A 17,683-nucleotide genomic window follows, 5' to 3' on the forward strand; every position below is an offset into this window, starting at 1 on the left:
ACATTGCGTGGTGGTATGTGGCAATGGGGTCAGGGGTGGGGAATGATGGAAAGAACATTTACACTTTTAGTTTTTTATATTAATGTCGTCATCCAGTGAATCCGATTCCGAAGGAGAACGGTAACATCATTTAACTTTAGATTTCCAGATATTTTCAGCGGTCTTAAATTTCAGAAAACTTCCTTTGTCGTATCGTAGAAAAAGACGACGTGATTCGAGTTCAACAACCAACTCCGAAGTATCCGATAATGATAGAAAAAAACGGCAAAACGAGAAGCGGAGAAGCCGTGAGTCATCCAAGATGAAGCATCAAAAAACGGCGAAACGGGACAAACCAATGTGGAAAGAGGAAGGAGAAATTTCATGGTGAGCACAGTTTTCATTGCATTAGAAGATTTCTTTCATTTTCAGTGACAGTGAGAGTGACGTCTGTAATTCCTCGAGTAGCAACAACCGGAGCCGCTGTCGTGATCGGCGAAGAAGAACTGATTACGGAAGAAGACGTCACAGAAATTCAGATTCTAGATCTCATGAGAGATGGAGTACTAGAAGAAGACAGACAACTCCAGAGGGAAATTTCAGATGTGATGAGTGTGGATGTAACCACTACACTTTGAAGGTAATTGACTATGGACACAAAAGTGCAAGCTTCTGACGTAATAGATGAAATAAGCATTATTGCATTGGTGACTCGGTTTGCAACAATATCACACAGTCGCAAAGTTTGCGATTTTCGCGCGAAGAATACGGTGCTCGGTCTCTATGCGACTGTTTTTGTTAAATTTTTTAAAAAGCGTGCGCCTTTGAAGAGTACTGTAATTTCAAAATTTTATTCTGCGGAATTTTCAGGAGTTTTTAAGAATAATTTTTCTCCAGATCTTTTGAGAGTTCTGGGGTTTATGGTTATATTTATTTTTTAAATATACTTCTATTGAAAAACTATCGTTTTAAATTCCGCAGAAACTAGATTTGGAAATTACAGTACTCTTTAAAGACGCGCGCCTTTTTGTATTGAGCAAAAATAAATGTCGTCTCGAGACCAGGAACCGTATTTTTGTGCAATAGTCGCAAAATTTCGCGTCTGTGTAATAGAAAGGTTTGAGTTTAATGGAATAACTCACTTTTGCTCAAAATTTCATATATTAAATTAGTAAACACCTCTGCAGCTTGACACCGACTGGCACACACAAAATATTAAACTTTCAGGGTCTAATCCATCACGAAATGAACGACCACAACCTCAATGCAAAATGTCATTTATGCCAGAAATCTTTCGAGAATAAGAAGACATTCCGTGAACACTGTGAATTGGATCACACACCGGAAGTGGTATGACAGTATTCATTAACAGATTCAATTTGAAATATTAATTTTAGGTTAGATGTGTATTCTGCAAAAGCTCATTCGATCAGCCACTGGAAATGAACGATGAACAATGGGCACACTTTTTCGCTCATATTTATGGGGTTAGTAATTCACCATTCGAATCTAGAAGTCGATTCTCCTGACTGACATTTTTAAAACCATTTTTTCCAGGAAATCCTCTACTCCCGCCTTGCCGACTACGAGGATCGTGCTTTGAACACTGCATGAATTATATATTTGATTCGATGGTTAGCTTAATAAAGAATTTTTCTGTTGTACTTCAACCTTTTTCTGAAATAGGAAATAATCACAAGTTGTCTGAAAAATGTGATCAGCTATCCAGATCAAACAGTGAAAATGTTGTCTGCAATGATTCATAGCTGAACATCTGAACTCTTAAATTTTCAGCGAATCATGATTTGCATTGTGATATATTATTCTTATGGTTGCAAAAGAAAAAAGATTACGAAAATATCTTGTGACAGAGTAAGAAACCATTGAAATTTAATTAATCACCGTGGAGACAGGTGTGCACTCTGCTCTTATTATATTATCAAAACGAGAAACGCGTGAGCAAGAAGTGGGCGTGACTTGGTAGAAAGGTACTTAATCGAGATGTTGAGCCAACTTTCGAGATTATTCTAAAAGTTTCCATATCAATAAACTTTTTTGGAAATTTCATCTTGCAAGATGTCGAAGGCAACGTCCGCGTGTTCTCAAAAGGTGAGATTTCTGAAATAATACTTAGGATTAAACTTGAAATTTTATCCACATAACTTTATCTAGGAAAAAACTTTTTCGATTTATGTTAGAACCTAATAAATTTCAGAAGACCTCTCTCCTGGATCCGAGTCCAAAAAAGTCATCTGTAATTGAAACAACAACCAAAAAAACTTCTGGGATTGAGTCCAAACTATTGCCAAATGAGCTTCCATCAACTGGAACAACTGGAACTAGCGGTGTTAAGAATGGGGCTTCAAGTCCAAAAACTAGCCCAGCAAAAACCACTACTACCACAACTACCGTAGTCACTCAAAAAGTTTCAAATCAACCAACTGCACCCATTTCAACACTTCCACCTCGTAAGCCAACAGCCCAAAAAAGTCGCGAATTGTCCCCTCCAAAAGCGAAGAAATCTCCGAGTCCAAGTCGTACTGGTTCAGGTGACTCTGGTTCAAGAAAGGAAAGCAGTGCATCCAGAAAAGATTCTTCGAAAACCGAAAAATTGGTCAAAGATTTGGAAAATGTCAAATTGGAGAAAGGAGGTAACAAACTCAGGCAACAATGGGCAAACTGAATACACTTAATTATATTTCAGATTCCCGTGAATCGGCTACTCTTCCAACTCCGAAGCAGTATCCAGCTTCGGACGATGAGGAAGACACGGTTAGTGGTTAAACCAAAACCTAGCTAGAGCTCATATTACTCCTCTTGAGTTCTGAAACTCGTGGCAACCTCTCTTTCAAAATTGTGATGGGAACACTCTGAACACACAAAATTATTCCATTCTTGTTTGTACATAGGAAAATGTGGCAACTTTATATTTCGGGTGTGTGAGGTCAAAATGACTTTTAGTGCATTTTTATTGCTGAAAAACATCCATGACAGCATATAAGTATACTTCCTGAATAGTGGATAGCCACACTTTTTAGCAATCAGTATTTACGAGTTTATTATTCACTCAGTCTTACTCAGAAGTCTCAGAAGTCTGAGAAGTCAGAAGTCTAACCACACTTAAATTTCCTCATCAAGTAAATTCTCTACGGTTGTGACAAGGTCTACTTAGAAAAATAACATGCACCTTCAAATTGGCGTTATTTCAATCACAAAAAATTAGTTTTACAGAAGGAAAGAAAATCACTTCGTTTTGGAACAACCACAGAATGGCAATCGGATAACTTGGAAGAGTTCTACAGAGAGCATGAGAAGTTTCCAAATGCAGAAGCCGTTAAGAAATTTGGGCAAATGTATTCAATGACTGAGCTCATTGCAGAGGTATATACATATAACACTTTAAGAGACAATCATCAACAATTCATACAAAGTGATCTTCAGACTTGGCTCGAAACTCGTCGCCAACAAACGTATCAGAAATACGTGGAAAAAGGTCTTCAAACAGATCCATCTGTCATTCAATTTTATTGTGAATCTCTGAAAATTGCCGAAGGTCTTCGTTTGGAAAATCCAAGTATTCAAACCAAATCATTCTTTTCCTTGAATGGAGTCAATGCTCTTGAACAGAAAAAAGAAGAAGAAGAGAAAATGCAACCAGTCATTTCAGTTTCATCTAACAAAGTTTTCATTAGTCCAAAAAAAGAGCAAAAGTGTCAGTTGACCATCAAAAATGACGGAGAAGTCAATGTAGTGTATCAGATAAGTATCATGAATGCGGCAAATTATGTCATGTCACCAATCTGTGCAATATTGCTTCCAAAAGAGGAATTGACACTTAATATCACAAGAAAGGTAGGTAACGAAAAATGTGTGTTTGGAATTATGCCGTCTGGACAAATCCCAGGTTTTCCAGGGAACATTCTGAATACTTATGATCACTGTTCGAAATTTCTAAAATTATCCGATAACTTTTTTTTCAGCCGGGAAAGCTTCTTGAAGAAGAGTTCTTCCGTATTGACTACGGTGTTGCTCCTGAAGGAATCATTGATGCACGTGATTCTTCTGATCGAGCAGAATTTACCAATCGGGAAATAATCGAAGTTGTCGAGATCGATGAAAAAGAAATGAAAATTGTCCGTTAATTAATTCATACTTGTATCAATCAAAACTTAGTTTGAAAGCACAAAAATTCCTTGATCAATTCAAAAATTACTTCTGTTTTTTTCGAAAGTTGTATTAACTTTGTATGAACTTGACATGAACCCTGCAAGTAATGTACTAATATGTACACTAAAATTCAATTATTCTCATGTCACCTTTCTTGTAAAATCAAAATAATCTGATTTCCCCCCATGCCTGACTTTACTATTTCATTAACTCAGCGCTCGAGTGTCTCTGCTGAAATCACATCATAAATCTATTTGTATAACTTTATTAATAATAAATGTACTTCATTGAAAGACTTTTTCTAACAAATTTTGGAAAACAAGTACCCGAGAAAACATAACATATTTGTAGAGATCTATAGAACAAACCAGTCGTTTCGTCTTTGAAAATGCTCAATTGAAGGAAGTGGAAATGGGAAAAAAGAGTCAGGAGATGATGAAGATGTGGTTGTTGAAGATGCATCAAATGGATCGTCTGAAATGTTTTTCATTGAATTATAAAAAACTCCATTGCATTTTTTATCCATTGATCTTGAACGATTCGAATGACTTTTAAAAATTGAATTTTTCCAAGATTTTAGAGTTTAAGAGAGCATAGGATACAAAAACAGTTAAAAATATTCGCACCTCTATAAATTGCAGCCCACTATTTTGCTCAAAAACTTTTGAGCTTTACATTTCTAATTACATTTCTTCTGTAATAAATTGCAAGCCTGGTTAATTCAATAATATACAAAATTTTATTCAATTCTCTGAATGATATTGATAACTTTAGCCAAATCTGGAAAATACTCTGATCTCCAAAGTGTAAGATCTAATAAAGAGCTTATCAGTAACGTTTAAAGTGTTTAAATATTTCATAAACAGTGAAATCGCATAATTTCCAACAGAAAAATTCTTTAAAAAATAACTCACTATTTTCTTCGTCAATTCCTTCTTCTTTGCTGATTGGCTTAACAGTTGTCACCGGATCCTCTGAATTCTCTTCGCTTCCAGAATTTGCATCTGTTTCATTTATAGGGAATAAAGATCTAATGGCTCGTACATCGTCATCACCTGACAAAAAAAATGTTAAATTCAATTTGTACGCGTCTCGGAACACAGTCATATGATGCTGAAATGAAATTACCTAAAGTGAATGCAGGATCATAAGGTCTTTTAGCAGCAAACATTGCTGCTCGAACATCCATTGAATGCTCCAAACCTAACAGATGACCAATTTCATGTACTGCTGTCTGGAATAAATTGACGCCTTCAACTGAATTAAGGCTCCATTGTTCTTCGGCGTCAAAGTGTAGTCGTCCATCACGTGGATAGAATGCATGAGCTACTACTCCGTCTGAAAATTGTTTTAAAAGTATAGTGATTGATCTGGAGTCTACAATTGGTTTAAAAAATTGAAACATGTAGTTTACATTTTTTTTTTAACCAGAAAATACTCGAGGAAAAGGATAAGAAAAGTATTTCAGTTAGACTTTCAAATAGAACCTACACTCAAAGAGAGCTTTTTACATAGGTCTCGACAAAAATTTAATAGTAGAGAAGCACATTGAACTAGAAAAAAAGCCTGTGAAATTGTTTCCAAATTGGCTTTTGTAACGTTGTGCCTAAGCCTTTTGGAAATTTTTTTGCTGTAACAAAATTCATCTTTTTCACTCAACTCGATCAAAACATGCTTAGAATTTTTCTCAAAAATGAAATTGTTCTTAGTAGGTTCACAGAAAAACCTAAAACCAGAATTAGACATGGAACAAATTTTCCAAGGCATTTTTTCGATCATCTATTAAGCTGAAGTTACCTTGCCCATCAAATGGGAATCCATCGGAATGTTCTCCTTTTTCGAATGCAATGTAGATATCAGGTGGTTGCTTTGTTACCAAATCGGGTGGTATTTCTCGAAAATCAACGGATGATACGGTTGACCATTCGTTGAATGCTCGGTGCATTGTATTTCTGAGTATATATATCGTTTGTTAATTTATTAGACATTATTGCAAACTTACCTTACAATAAAAACATCTGGATCTAATAAATTCTGAGTCTGTAACTGCCACGTTAATGTGTGCTTTTTCCATCGTTTTGCTCGAATCACTGAAACTATAATTTGACTTTAAAAAGAATAAAGACTGTCTTAACAGGGGGAGTTGGGTTAATATTTAAAAATAGCATGTCAGGCAATTTAGACTTACCGTATCTTTTCTCCCTGCTCCCGAAACCAATCGGTTTTATGAAATCGAGGTTTTTATCAATATTCTCTTGAGCTTCACTAATTGCAAAAATCAAGAATATAAGAATAAAAAGTAATATAGAACGCATAGGTCAAAAAATATTAAAAAGAACTGTACATACAAGAAGACTGAATGAAAGCAGCTGAGATGGAGAGTAAGAGAGAAAAAGATGAGGAAGAGGAAAACAAGTGTGAAAATATAGAGAAGGATGGCATGGCAGAAGATGACGATGAAGATGTTGGCAGAATTCATGTACCGCCCACATTTCCAAAATACAGAGGGTCAGTCATCAGAAATTGAAGTTCGCGGTTCATAAGTAACCATTTTTGAAAAAATTGTACTATTTCTCGAAAACGTATCATTAGCGTAGCACGTTTTCTTAGTCGTTTGTTTGCAAGATTTGCGAAAAAAAGTTTTCAGAGCATTATTACAAATGGAAAAATCTAATTAATATAGGCAATATAGGCAATATAGGCAATGCCTATAGGCAATTCACCATAAATATATTTGTCTAAATTATTGGGAGAGTTTTCTTGCATTTTTTCTTTGGTTGTCAAAAACGAAACGTTTCAGTTTTGTTCTTGAAATTTTCTAGAAAAATAGAAGGTTTAATTTTAAGTTATTACTGAATTGTTATTTTTTCTCAGAAATAGTACAACAATCATAAATAAAAAGTGAAAGAAGAAGGTGAGCTTGTGTGAAACTTGTTCTTGAAGACGTTCTTGAACAATGTCAATCACTTTTGTCAAGTATAATAATGTGACGTGGCATTCCTTTTACAACAACTAGATTAGCTACTTGAAGGACGTGAGACGACTTAACAAGAGTTGGGGGACAAGTGAAGGTTAAGAATAAAGTTTTAGGTATTTATCTTAAATTGGAAGTAAATTTTTGTATTGTTTCGCTGAGTATTATGGAACACCGCAGGTTGTCAGTGGTTAGCGAACCTTCCAATTTAGAATTATTGTCTAGCCTCCAGACCTTGATGAACTTTACAAATCATCAAGCTTCTCAGTTCACATAATCCAAATCGAGTTACGCAATGAACCGAAATAATTGGAAAAATGAAAGATAAAACTGTTTTCCTTCTTTCTCTCATTTCGTCTCACGCGTTCGTTCATACGGGGGTAGCAGAAGAAGAAGCTTTCAATGTTTTTGCCTTTTTCTAACCTTTCTCTAAACCTCTTTTTATTCTTTACTATTCATCATCTCATCCCTCATTGCCTTAGAACATAAAAAACTTTCGCTAACTTATTACAGCTTTTCATGATCATGGAGTGGTGTGTAGTCGGCAGGATGATGGCTGACGGACTGAAAATCAAAGTGTATTATTTTATTGAGTAAAAGATTTTTGTCGGTTTTTCTCACGGCAAAGGATAAGAAAGACAGATATATAGATACATATGGAAAGTACTTACAGTTGATAAGATTATAAAAACAAGGAAGCGGAGAATTTTATGGATTTGGATACTGTAGATTAACAGAATGTCATAAAGCGATTCATATATTTAAAACCTTTGGAAACATTGTTCAAGGTAGCTACTACACAACCGAACTAAACAAAATCTGAAAATCTGAAGCGATGAACGGAAACACGAAAAAGGCATCAGACAAATCCGACGCTGGGGGTTTCAGCCCTAAAATTCGAAATATTAATCATTGTAACTGGCGTTCCTCAACGATTATTGTATTGGAGCAAAATGACTTTCCTGATTCCATAAGACTTTTACAATTTTGAGTAACCTATTTTATAAACATATGCCTCGTTTACGCAACATCCGGTTTCAATTTCGCGGGTGTGAATTCTCTGGTTCTTTTCCTCATAATTATCCATAAAACAATGCTGGACATACCGAGATGGCTATCTGTAAATGTGTTGCAATAATTCGAGATGACAATCATTTTTATGCTACAACGCCTGTTTGCATAATAAATTGCAGTTGAAATTTCAATCAAAGGGAAATACAAATGTTACATGTTTAATTATGTACACAGACAATGTAGTTAATATTAAAAGAGAGGTTGAATAAAAACCGTATCTAGTTTCTTCTGTTAAGAATAGATTCAATTTCCCAACTGATATAATTATTCACTAAGTCTTCAAACATAAATTTGCCTGTTCCAATATAATTTGTGTGAAATTTGATTTGAATTTTTTTTCGTATTTCAAGCTTTTCAGGGAGTATATGTTTGCTCAAATAGAGTAAAAGTCAGTTAAGTTACAGAAAATCCGGGAAAAAAAGGAAAAATGGTTCATTCTCAAGGGAGCACTCACTCCCGAACATTCATAAAACTGACCGCATAATTTCGTCTCATTTTAAATATTTCTACCAAAATGTATCTGTTATTTTTAAATATTTATATCTTTAATAAAATATTGACTTTGTGAATGTGTTTTGATGCTGTGTGATTCTTTGTATTCTTAGAATTTCAAAAATTTGAAAGATGTCCTAACGAATTCAACGGAAAAAAGAGGAAAATATATGCTCGTTTTGTTGCCTGAACAAGAACTTTTTGTTCACTTTTCCAAGAGATAAACATTTTTGGAAACTAGTTCAGGTGAACTAAAAGTTCCAAAAGCGTTCTAAAAATTTTTAACGTGAGCCTACTTTGTTTCTTATGTGTTCTTTAAGCAAAAATTAAACTTCTCAGGCACAGATTTACGTTTCCGAAATTTCCCACAAGTTTTTATTTTCAATTTCTAATCTCTCTGGTTCTCGAAAAAAAAGTCTGAAAGTCTCAACATCTCAAAGAGCACATCTTCTCATAAACAAGTCCCATTTCCGGTTTTCCACGAGAGAGATGAGCCACCCTCCATGTGTTATCTGTAATTCTTGAACCTTGGGCTTTTTGTCTGAAATTTTCTTTTCCCGAATAATTGTTTTGCTCATTTCTATTGATATTTTCTCTAATTTTTTTTGCTTAAAGTTGAGAGAAATACAAGATGAACGGAAACACGAAAAAGGCATCAGACAAATCCGACGCTGTGGTTTTCAGCCTTAAAATTCGAAATATTAATCATTGTAACTGGCGTTTCTCAACGGTTATTGTATTGGAGCAAAATGACTTTCCTGATTCCATGAGACTTTTACAATTTTGAGTAACCTATTTTATAAACATATGCCTTGTTTACGCAACAGTGAAAATATCCATCAATTCATGGGAACAAAATACAAAAGTTTTTAGTATTTTCCTTAAAAACTATGACACGATATGGGAAATTTGTACACATAAAAATTAAAAACTCGGATAAAGTTTTGAATTTTCTGAAACTTTCTTAATCTGATTTGAATGGATTTTTATATTTCAGAATAAATTTTATTAAGCAAATAAGAAGCCCTTTTTTGTTTTTTAGATTTATAAATAATTTCCAAAACTGAAGAAAAAATAATTAATCCCCTGGAGAAAAGCCTATTGACCTGAAAGAAAAGAAGCCCATTGATAATTTTGATCTGCAAATATTTTTTAAATCCTTTTTTGTTTTCTTTTTTGTGTCTGGGAAAAAGAAAAAAACATTTCCACATTTTTATCCATGCATTTTTTGGCGCTTTTTTGGCGGTTGGACGTGATTTCTGGATTTTGGGTTAGTTAAAAACATGGCGAGTATGAAGTAGAACATCCATTTTTGAAAGAAAGAAAAACGAATATTATTCTTAAACCTTTTACATTTTAATGCGATGATAATAGTAGGCTTAGAATAAACTGTAACCATGATTCGAATGCAGACAGAGAACGGCTGAGGTCAGTGCTAGAAAACTGTTAAAAAGTGCTCTAGAAATGTTGCCGTGTTTTCCGTTAACACTCAAAAACTGAAAAACTAAATTTCATAAAAAAGATAGCTCAAAAGTTTCCTAAATATTTTAACTGAGATTTAAATTTAAAAGACCGAATTCTTATCGCAAAACCCTATTAACAGAACACATTTCCTTAGCACTATGAACTTTCAAAAATTAATAGGAATGTTGACATACTTTCTTTTCAAGTTCTAAGAAAATAGTTCACCATTTTGTTATTTCTGAAAACAACAATAAATTATTTTGTTTTCTTTAAAAAATAATGTTTTTTTGCACCACATAAGTCTTTTTCCTTCTGAGAACTGAGAGAAAAAAAGTCATCAGAAAATAATGAAAGCTGAAACAGAAAGAAAAACCGCCATAAAATGTCTGCTTTTCAGTTCTAACTGACCACATCTCCCATAGTTTTATTGATGATCATTACTTTGAATTCTTCGTATTACGATTACTACTTGTTCTGAATCTTATAGAAGTATGTTTATATAAGCTCAAAATTGAACTAAAATTTCAAAATCCTAAAATAGAAATTCTAAATGAGAATTTATTTTTTCTGATCAAAATTGTAGTCAGACAATGTGTGTAATTCCATGAATTTGAGTGTGACTTGGCAGTGTTTTTCACTACCCTCAAAAATTTTCAAATCTGATTTCAAATTACCAGATTTATTGAAAAGTTTGAAATATTTTGGTTATTCAAAGCTATCTTAAACTGTGTCCGTTGATTGGGAATATAAATATTCTTTGGAACAACCTCGAGTACTTAATGAAAATTGAAATTTGCCGAGAAAAATTTGCATAATGTTTTTCGGCAAATGACAACTTTTAGTAAGTATTTGAGATTATTTTCATATTTCAAAACAAGAGTAAAAACAATAAAATAATTATATACACTGATACATTTATTTTGGATTAATTTTGAATTTTCAAATTGACACTACCGTTCCAAAACATTCATTTTTTCATTTTTTCTAATAGTTTTAAATTAAAATTACAACGTTTATCTGTGAAACTAACAAATCTTAAAACCCGTTAATTCCAGACATTTCAACCAATCATCACTTATTCAATTGTAGGAAGTGGAAAATCAGTACTCTGATGACGCAATCTCCATGTTCTGATTGAATTTTTTGAAGTCTTCTTCTCCTCCCAAAGTATCTTTACGCGGTCACTTTTACAAATACGTTCTTTAGCCGCAAAATGATTGCCGCTTTTCTCTGCAAACAAATTGCGTACTTGTTGGGTACTCATAACTTCAACTACACCAATCCCTACTCTAAAACAAAAGTTTAGTGATGAGGACGGTCGTTCCTAGTAATTTGCACGTTTTCTTGATCTGAAATTCACATTCGAAACTGCTTTAAAACTTTAGATTTTCTGCCTGAAGTTCTTGAATTAGTTTTAAAAAACAGACGGAAACCTTTTTTTTTTTAAATATTTTAAATTTTAATTATAAGATTTGAACTCATTGACATTTTTTTTATATAACCTGTTCTCGTCAGGTCTCAGCCCAATCCACATTTTTAAGCTACAGTACTCGAAGATGTTTCGTAATTTTCTCCAATTTTTTAAATCTTTTGTTTAATATTTATGGTTACGGCAGCTCAAAAGTTTTGCTCGTGCCGATACCTAAACCCTTGTTTCGGAAAATTTATTTTTTGCAAAAAAATAATTCAACATTTTTTAGAAACTCTAATATTTATGCCAGAGCAAAACGGAGTTTTATTTGAATTTTCTACTGCATTTTTTGGTAATTAATTTTTGCTCTATAACCCAAAAAGTGCCTCTTTCCTTTTCCATAATGAGCAGTAGAATGTGTGCATATCGTTTTCACACATATCCAATTTCCATCTTCGTATTCAAACGCTATTCGGAAACTTGAATCTTTCTACTTTTTTATGTGTGTGTGCTCTTTTATTATGCATATGTGCTCTTTTTTTTTATTTCGAGAGGTGGCCATGTTGTTTTTTAATATTTCAAATGTTAATTAAGAAGATTTGAACAAGTTTGAATTTGTGAGTCTCCGTGCTATGAGAAAACGCAATTAACGACGTGCAAGCGTCGCTGCAGCGTATTGGTCGGATCATTTATGCGCGAATTCAAAGTTATAAAACCTGATATAGTATATATCTGCTCAATATTGTTGTATGGAAGTTCTTTTTACACATATTTGGCACTTAACTAAGTCCCTACTCATCTTTTGGCTCAAAAGTCCTTCTTTAAAATTAATTTGCTAAACATTTTCGGGAAACTTTGCTCTTCAAAGAACTCTAGTCTTTGGATCTTATTTTTCTCTCCTGTTCGCCTTGTGGTCGGAAGCCAAACAAAAGAGTATGCAGGTCCATAGTTAGTAATCGAATCGAAAAAGTTTTTTGGAAGATAAAGAAAAGAAGAGAGAAGATGCATTGAGCTTCTTCTCAGTCTATGAGACAATTTGATCATCTTGGAACCTTTCGGTTTCACTCTTTTTTTCTCTCTTTTTCCTCTATCTCATCATTTTCTGTTTCAACCATGGGGGTCATCCCTTTTTAGGTGGAAAACTACATCTTGTAAGCTGGAGGCATCTTTAAACATGTGTCAATCCTTTTTTAGCCAAAAGTTCAAGGCTAAACATCTAGAAATGTATTTTTCCAGACATCTATCAACTCGACCTCCTTACCAAATTCCAATTATCTTTCATTTTTCCTTTTTTTTCCTCATCCAATTATTCAAGGGGCTTACTAGTTAGTGTGAAAGTGTGAAAAATGATGAAGGTCAATTTAATTTTTCAGTTAAAATTTCCCATAATTTTCAAATGTTTATTAATGAGAGGAAAGTTCAAAGATGGTCATTCCCTTTTGATCACATTTTGGACCCCGAGGCTATTTTTCCTTGTCTCGAGACTTTTCTTGTTTGCTCCCAGAACAAATTTCCGGAATAATCCATTAAAAACTCTTAAACAGTCTAGAAAAATTTTAGGGGAAAACATGTTGACCCGATTTATTTATTTTTATTGCTTACTAGTCAAGAAAAATCATTTTAAAGAAAGGTTCAATGCATAAATGTTAAGAAGTGTGTGGCCATTCGGCTAATTCTTAGGCTTACAATTAGGTAGAGGTTCAGAATTAGGCTTAGCATCCCTTATCCTCAAGCGTTTATTTTTTGAAGACAAAAGTGTAATAACGGCTTAATTTCCGATACAGCAGGCTTTTTTCTGATTACATAAAAACCATCTAGAAAGACTAATAGAAAAACTAATCAGGAACGCTCGATTATATTTCCGTTCCGAAAATCAATTTGCTGTTAGAATATTTTAGGTGTACCTGATTGTAGTCAACAACCGTTCTTAATTTCGGAAGTTTTGAAAATAATGGTAGAGTGAATTTTAGAGTTCATCAAAAAGTTGTCACATCATTAATCATTTCTCATGCATATGTATGTTTATCCTAATGACTTCCAAATTGAATACGGATATTTTCGAAATACGTCACTTTTTGATCTTTTTAAAATGTAACGTAGTGCGCCCAAAATTATCTTCATTCGTCTTGCAAAATTTTGCTTACAATTAGAAGTTTTAAATTGAAAAATTAAAATGAATTGCCTGTGCAACCACAAACCGTAATGCATAAAGTTTTACGCGTAATTTTTGCAAAGTTGACAGGAAATCTGTTTGGTTCATTTGTTTTTTTAGAGGCATAATTGCATTTTGCAAAGATGTTACTACACAAACTAAATAAGATAACTAAAACTGTGTGTTTTAGAAAATTAAAAATCGATTGTCGCTTCCAGTTTACTAATATGAAATTAAAAATTTCGTGTAGTTTTTTTTTTTCAAAATAAAAATAGAATCATGATCTATATTTATCTAGTAATTCTTCTCTCATTCAATTTTCTATACAAATGTCATTTTTAACTTTTCCTCCTACATTTCCCAACTCCTAAATATCTTCTCTTCCTATTTTTATCCGCCTCCTCACTGACCTCCCTATTTTTGGTGGGGTCCCAAAAGAAGCGTGGAAAAAACATAGGAGAAGCATTGCCTTGAGGCGTATTTTTGAGCTTTTTGAATCTCTGTGTTGACAATCAGAAGTCATCATTGTCCCTTTCCATGTTTTTTGACTTCTCCGCCCTTTCAAAATTCAATTAAATGCGAGGGTGGATAAGAGATAGTTGAGAAAGTTCAAAGAGATGCCCCTCATTTTTTTTTTGAGATTTTTAGTATCCATCCAATGAACTTGTCTATCAAATTTCAAGTTGAATGAATTTGGAACTAGTTGATTTTTAAATTTAACTATAGTTAAACGTTAAGAAACAATTTTAATTTTTACTTTTATAGCTCAAAGAATAATGAGATTTTTATATATTTTCTGATCCTTTTTCCGATTTCAAATATTAATTATTGTTGCGACCGATATCGTGTGGGTGTTCAAATTCTCTAAAACCAAGCCGCAAGGTGCCGGTGCGGTTGTCAAACAAAAATTACTGTTGAAAATCGATTAACTTTCGTTAACAGATTTTTCTTCCATATGCAGAAATGCGGCTAAAATTGTAGACACTCTCATACTGTAGAGAACGAATTTCAGTTTTCTGTATCCAACTGATATCCAGATCATCCTTAAAATGAGATTCCTCAAGATTATCTTTAATAATCTTAAGTACTACATTATTTTTCATTTCTCTCAAAAAACTCTCTCACACAACAAATTTGTCCAGTATGTCCAATGTCCAACCACTTTTCCATTAATATTTCAACATCTAGAGCTGCCAATTTATGAGATTTTGCTGTTTTTCCGCAAAAAAGTTAACTTTTCCAATTCTAGGTAACCGATTTCCGGAAAAAATTGGCATTTCCCAAGGAAATTGGATTATTTTTATGATTTAAAATAACTTTTTTGATTCTAAATTTGTTTGCTATTTGGCAGTTGGAAATATATATACATATTTGTACCCATTTTCTCAAAAGTAGCTTTTGTGATAAAGTATTGATACTTGTCTTTCTTGAGTTTAGTCTTTTCAATTTATATTTACTTTAATAATGACTAACATTTCAAAAGGACGTTGTATGATTGAACTTTTTAGAAAGTCGCAAAATTTCAAACAGTTTATAAAGAGTTTGGAATTTCAAAAATTAGACTGGAGTCCTTGGTTCCTCTTAGTTTTTCAAAAGTGACCACTTTACGGAGTCTACGCAAAACATGGATTTTCTGAAAATAAAAATTCCAATTATAGATGTTTATATTATTTTGATTCTTATATACATTTGAACGTCACAAGTGAAAGCACTTCATTAGAAAAAAAAGAAGGGAAATCTAAAATTGAGCGTCACAAAAATTGAAATAATCCCCTTTTTCCACTTCTCATCTTCTACGTCGTCACTGACAAAACACACCTGTCGGTCTAAGAAAATTTAAATTCCAATGTAGTAGAATTGTAATACTGCATTTTTTCTGAAACTTCCATTTCGGCATTTTAGGACCTTTTTTTTTCATCTGTGTATATTAAAAACAATAAACCTATTCATAATAACGTTATCAATAACTTCAATAGCAAAATTGTCAGATTTTAAAGTTAATTTATAATAATTTTTCAAATTCAAAACGTGTCCGGAAGATATCCCTTCCCAAAAACTGTAAATGTTAGTTCCACACAAAGTTCCATAGAATGTGCCCCGCAACCATTCAAAATTTTTTTTTCTTCAAGGAAAACATAGTTGATTCGAACTTTTAGAAAATTAGATTCCTCATTCAGCGTATTCTTAAGGAGCGAGAAATTTTCAGAATTACTTTGTCTGAAAAACTCGATCGCCGTGAGAGTGCATTGGTCCTGTGATGTATGCACTTTGTTTCACAATGTTGACTCAACTAGACTCAAGGTTTTGTCTGATCTTTTGATTTTTAACATTTTTTAGTGTTAAGCTTTTAAAATATTTTTTGCTGATTTTTTCGCGTCTAGAAAACATTTTCTGCCGAAGTATGTCAATTTACCGTAGAATTTTTGCAACTTTCTGACAACATTCTGATGTTAGTCTCTTAATGCTTTTCTGTAATTTTTTTGAAATATTTTCCGTAGAAAATTTCAAAAACTTCAATTAAATTTACTTCCAGAAAGTAAAATTATAATTTCTTCAGACTTCTAAGTTTTGAAATCCCTAAAATTATATGCAAACTTTCAGAAGTTGTACTCCGAAATTCAATAATTTCTGAGTTGAACAGCCTTCCGAAAAGTGTCAAAAAACAAGGAACATGGCGTGTCAAACTGCATTTTCCATAGACTTTGAAGAAAAATTCGTTCCTCGTTTTCTTTGTCTCGATAAAAAAGGGATTGCCCGATACTCATTCAATTCATGAGAAATCCTCTCGCAAGTTTTTTGTTTTTTTTTTCAGAAATTCCGAATTTACAGACGCTGTTGACTGCCGTCTAATGATTTACGTCATTCGACAGGATTTTCATTTTTTGTGTCTCGTTTTCTATTCAGATTCATATAATACTCATTTATTATTCTTGTGTGCTTGCCACATGTTTCCGAAATTTTCAACGAAAAATTCATAAAGTTCCGCATTTCTTGACATATGTTCAAGGTGACGGCACTTTTCTGAAAATTTAATGCTAACAATTCCAAAATGTTGAAATTTTGTCTAATGTTGTTTTTTCAAGTTTTAAACAACACAACACACGACACCCAAAATTTCAAAAAAAATTTACTGATTCTTTTCTAGTACATACTTGATTATTTTTAGTTTTCTATTGAATTTATCGATTTTTTTAAACAGAATACGGTATCTTAAGTGAAATTGATGCCAAGTTTCCTTTTACTAAAACATTTTTACTTCCACTAAATCTCTAACTACTCACTTTCATTCCACTTTCTGTGTGGGCTCAATGAGTTAACATTGCACATTTTGCGTATACTCTATTAGTTCAATTAGTTCGTTTCCATTTGCCACGTCATCACCATTTTAATCCTCCCATCGGACTTTATTGGGAGGTTTCCAATTCCTTTGACACCCCACACAATCTCTCAATTTCAAAAAATAATTTTCAAAACTCCCCCGCGCTTCCATTTCCTTTTGGCATTTCATCAGTCTGATTTCTTTGCCAGTTTTTTGGCAAATGTTCTCACAAGTATCAAATTCAAAACGTCTCTTCCCTTTGCTTTCATTTTTTTGATTATTCCCAGCTGAAGAAGTCTTTACGATTTTTGGTTCAATTTTCAAGGACTCGATGAGTGTTACGAAACTTTACGTACTTTACTTCTGTATAGGGATCGGCTGCTCAAAAAGGTTGCGCGGAATTTGTTGTGCCATGTTTTTGCTGCGGCGTGTTCACTTTCTAAATGTGACAACGTTGACAATTAGTTGTTTTCTGATTTATCAGACTTCTTTCTGAAAATTGTTTTGAGTTTCTTAGAGTTTTGGTTCCTAAAGTTTTGGGCTAGAAATCGACTGAAAATGTAATAGCTCGAGCAACAGATATATATCTCATTTTTCGTAATCGATTTCCAATACTCCAATACCTTTCACCTTTTTAAAATCTTATAATTT

At 33.2% G+C, this 17,683-nt stretch overlaps 3 protein-coding genes across 4 annotated transcripts; 2 read left to right on the forward strand and 1 right to left on the reverse strand.

Moving 5' to 3' along the window:
* The first annotated feature begins 57 nt into the window (after window positions 1-57).
* ztf-31 (C2H2-type domain-containing protein) lies at window positions 58-1,643 on the forward strand. Its single transcript, NM_066196.2, has 6 exons — window positions 58-120; window positions 175-366; window positions 412-619; window positions 1,207-1,329; window positions 1,377-1,466; window positions 1,537-1,643. Exons 1-6 carry the CDS (start codon window positions 83-85, stop codon window positions 1,591-1,593), a joined length of 708 nt encoding a protein of 235 aa, NP_498597.1. The 5' UTR covers window positions 58-82; the 3' UTR covers window positions 1,594-1,643.
* A 329-nt stretch (window positions 1,644-1,972) lies between these two features.
* Window positions 1,973-4,439, forward strand: osm-10 (Major sperm protein). 2 transcript variants are annotated; one of them, NM_001330924.2, is made up of 7 exons: window positions 2,011-2,088; window positions 2,195-2,447; window positions 2,529-2,630; window positions 2,684-2,751; window positions 3,211-3,360; window positions 3,421-3,831; window positions 3,960-4,439. In NM_001330924.2, the coding sequence occupies exons 1-7, from the start codon at window positions 2,056-2,058 to the stop codon at window positions 4,119-4,121; spliced, it is 1,179 nt and encodes a 392-aa protein (NP_001317784.1). In that variant the 5' UTR covers window positions 2,011-2,055; the 3' UTR covers window positions 4,122-4,439. The 2 variants fall into 2 exon arrangements, with proteins under 2 accessions (NP_498598.1, NP_001317784.1); NM_066197.7 differs by having other exon boundaries at window positions 1,973-2,088; window positions 2,195-2,630; window positions 3,960-4,436.
* On the reverse strand, window positions 4,394-6,533 carry zmp-6 (Peptidase metallopeptidase domain-containing protein). Its single transcript, NM_066198.7, has 6 exons — window positions 6,335-6,533; window positions 6,149-6,236; window positions 5,944-6,098; window positions 5,275-5,484; window positions 5,061-5,201; window positions 4,394-4,620 (listed from the first exon to the last, which is right to left on the reverse strand). The coding sequence occupies exons 1-6, from the start codon at window positions 6,459-6,461 to the stop codon at window positions 4,502-4,504; spliced, it is 840 nt and encodes a 279-aa protein (NP_498599.1). The 5' UTR covers window positions 6,462-6,533; the 3' UTR covers window positions 4,394-4,501.
* Between the last annotated feature and the right edge of the window lie 11,150 nt (window positions 6,534-17,683).

Source organism: Caenorhabditis elegans, chromosome III (genome assembly GCF_000002985.6).
Source record: "Caenorhabditis elegans chromosome III".
NCBI lineage: Eukaryota > Metazoa > Nematoda > Chromadorea > Rhabditida > Rhabditidae > Caenorhabditis > Caenorhabditis elegans.